General features: G+C 35.5%; 1 protein-coding gene across 1 annotated transcript; it reads right to left on the bottom strand.

Annotated features, from left to right (window-relative positions):
- Positions 1-818: 818 nt before the first annotated feature.
- Positions 819-2,098, bottom strand: NDHN (NADH dehydrogenase-like complex N). The gene is made up of 4 exons (XM_079069655.1): positions 1,597-2,098; positions 1,396-1,512; positions 1,199-1,284; positions 819-1,075 (listed from the first exon to the last, which is right to left on the bottom strand). The coding sequence occupies exons 1-4, from the start codon at positions 1,981-1,983 to the stop codon at positions 1,012-1,014; spliced, it is 654 nt and encodes a 217-aa protein (XP_078925781.1). The 5' UTR covers positions 1,984-2,098; the 3' UTR covers positions 819-1,011.
- Positions 2,099-2,512: the final 414 nt, after the last annotated feature.

The following is a 2,512-nucleotide window of genomic DNA, read 5'->3' as shown; positions in this document are numbered from 1 at the left end:
GAGAAGATTGTCATGATCGGTTGACTGGTAGAATGCTCTACTTAAACATCGCAGGTCTGATATATCTTTTGTAGTTCAAAAATTGTCACAATTTATGTCCAATCCTAAAGTTTCACATTTCAATGATGCATGTCACTTAGTAAGATACTTAAATCAGTCACCAGGTCAAGGGATTCTTTCCTGCAAGTTCAAAGTTTCAATTAAAAGGTTTTTGTGACTCAGATCTGGAAAAGTGTCAAGATTCTCGAAGATTAATCATTGGTTTTGGTATTTTCTTGGGTGATTCATTAGTATCTTGGAAGTCAAAGAAGCAACCAACAGTGTCAAGGTCATCAACAGAGGTTGAATACAGGCAATGGCTATTACAACATCTGAATTGGTGTGGTCACAACTTTTAAAGGACTTCAATATTGACATCAAAGCACCAACTTTGCTCTTATGGGATAATGGTGCTGATCTCCAAATTGCTACCAATCCAACCTTCCATGAACGAACGAAATACATAGAAATGGATTGTCATTTTGTTCGTGAAAAAGTGGTTGATAAAACAATCAAATTACTTCCAATTCGATCATCATTACAACTTGCAGACAAGTTACAAAGCCTTTACCAAGTACCAAGCTTCAACCTTTTCTCATCAAGATGGGTCTGAAGAATGTCTCCATCTTGAGGGGGAATATTAGAGGGTGTTATTGTAATTTAGAGACAAAGGATATTTCTGTCTTTTAAGTTGTTTGTTAGCTTGAAGTTGTTATGTTGGTTAGTATTTTAGCTTTCCCTCCTTCATGTATAAGTGTAGTGATTTACATTGATTTCAGTTTGAGAAAGACATTTCCAGATTACAATTGTAATAATTCGATACAATGCCAGAATTACATGCATCAAGAACGAATCATTGACTACGTAAATAAACTTTCATGTTCATAAATTTCTGTGTATACACATGGTGTTCATCAAGAACACTGAACTTCTGCGCTTGTAAACTCGTTTGATTTCGTGCATAAAGCTAGATCATAGAGCTTCATTTGCTGTTAATCCTGCAATGTCCTTGAGCGGTGTCCACACGAATTTTCTCCTGTAAATGCCGCCTCAGTTAGATAATTATCGAACAAAGCTTAGAAACTTAGTTCTATGCCCCATAACTCAGTAGTAAAACGATCATGAGACCTTAAAGCTAAAGATTTTAAAAATAGCTTACCAGTTACCACATTCTGCGATGACCCTAACTTTGGGCCGGAGTGTAGGGAGCAGTGCAAGAAATTGCAGTTCTGCTTTTGAGAGAACCTGCAACGAGAAAAACAACTTTGGATTGTGTTCATGACTTCATGTGTTGGATCTTGAAGAAAAGTTATAATAATTAACACAAGTTCAAGTTAAGTTTGTGTTTAAATTAACCTTCGCTTCTAGGATCCAGACCACCAAACCTTTCGCATCTGGAGGAAGCAAAGATAGCCGATAATCAACCTCCGGTGGAAAATACCACCTTGCAATCGGCTGCTTTCCAATATGAGCCTGTGTATTTCAAAGAGTTTTTACCTTTTTTTATCGACAACCATGAAAGTGAACAGATAATGAGGTGCAAAACGAAGAACTCACAGGACAAACTGGATGAATCTTGGTTAATGTCGTCTCTGGGTCGCCTAGACCACGAGCTGATAGGTCCAAGAACCGGTAGCCTTGGTACCTAAGCCGATTAAGATAACGGCCTTCGTAGCCTCCCTCATGTGGAGGATATATAGCAATGGCTTTGTGTTCTTCGACATCTGATAGCCATTTTCCAAGATCAGGCTTTAGAAGATCTCCTCCTACGAAGTCTGAAAACTCTCGTGCACATTTTATAGTTCCTTTTTGGTACTTTGTGCGTGTCAATCCCTTGTTTGAAGACGAAACTCTGCTTGTTACTGGCGGGTGGCGGTCGTGGTGGCTGAAATTGGGTGAAGAAGGTAGGAGTGCTGAATTGTAAGAGCAGGCCGTGGCTGCCATTTTTGTGAAAATTTCAAGTAGGGTGTTGGGGGTGGAAAGTTGCCATTGGAGAACATGTGAAAATGAGTGGATTGATGTTGGTGGTGTTCTATGGTGGAAAAACAAGATAAGGAAAATCGTTTGTTCTTGGTTTGCTTATTTGATTTTATATTTTCACCCTTCTATTATAAGACTATCTTCAACTCTCCTTTTTCAATTACAAAAATTTATTAGACAAAATTACATAAATGGTCTCTTGGTTTACGAAAAGTCAAACTTCAATCCATGGTAATTCCTTTTGATAAATATTGTCCTTTGGTTTCTAAAACTTGTATCGTTTTCTATATTCTTTTCCCCTTTATTTTATTTTATTTTTTTATTAACTTATTCCTAATATATATATATATATATATATATATATATATATATATATATATATATATATATATATATATATATATATATATATAGTATTTAGTTATATTAATATTTATATAAATAGTATTTATTCATATTAATATCTTATAAATAAACCCAAAACAATTTGTCA

Source organism: Lactuca virosa, chromosome 8 (assembly GCF_052849685.1).
Source record: "Lactuca virosa cultivar CGN04683 chromosome 8, Lactuca_virosa_CGN04683_v6, whole genome shotgun sequence".
In the NCBI taxonomy this organism is placed as follows: domain Eukaryota; kingdom Viridiplantae; phylum Streptophyta; class Magnoliopsida; order Asterales; family Asteraceae; genus Lactuca; species Lactuca virosa.
This window is presented reverse-complemented; position numbering and strand designations above follow the sequence as displayed.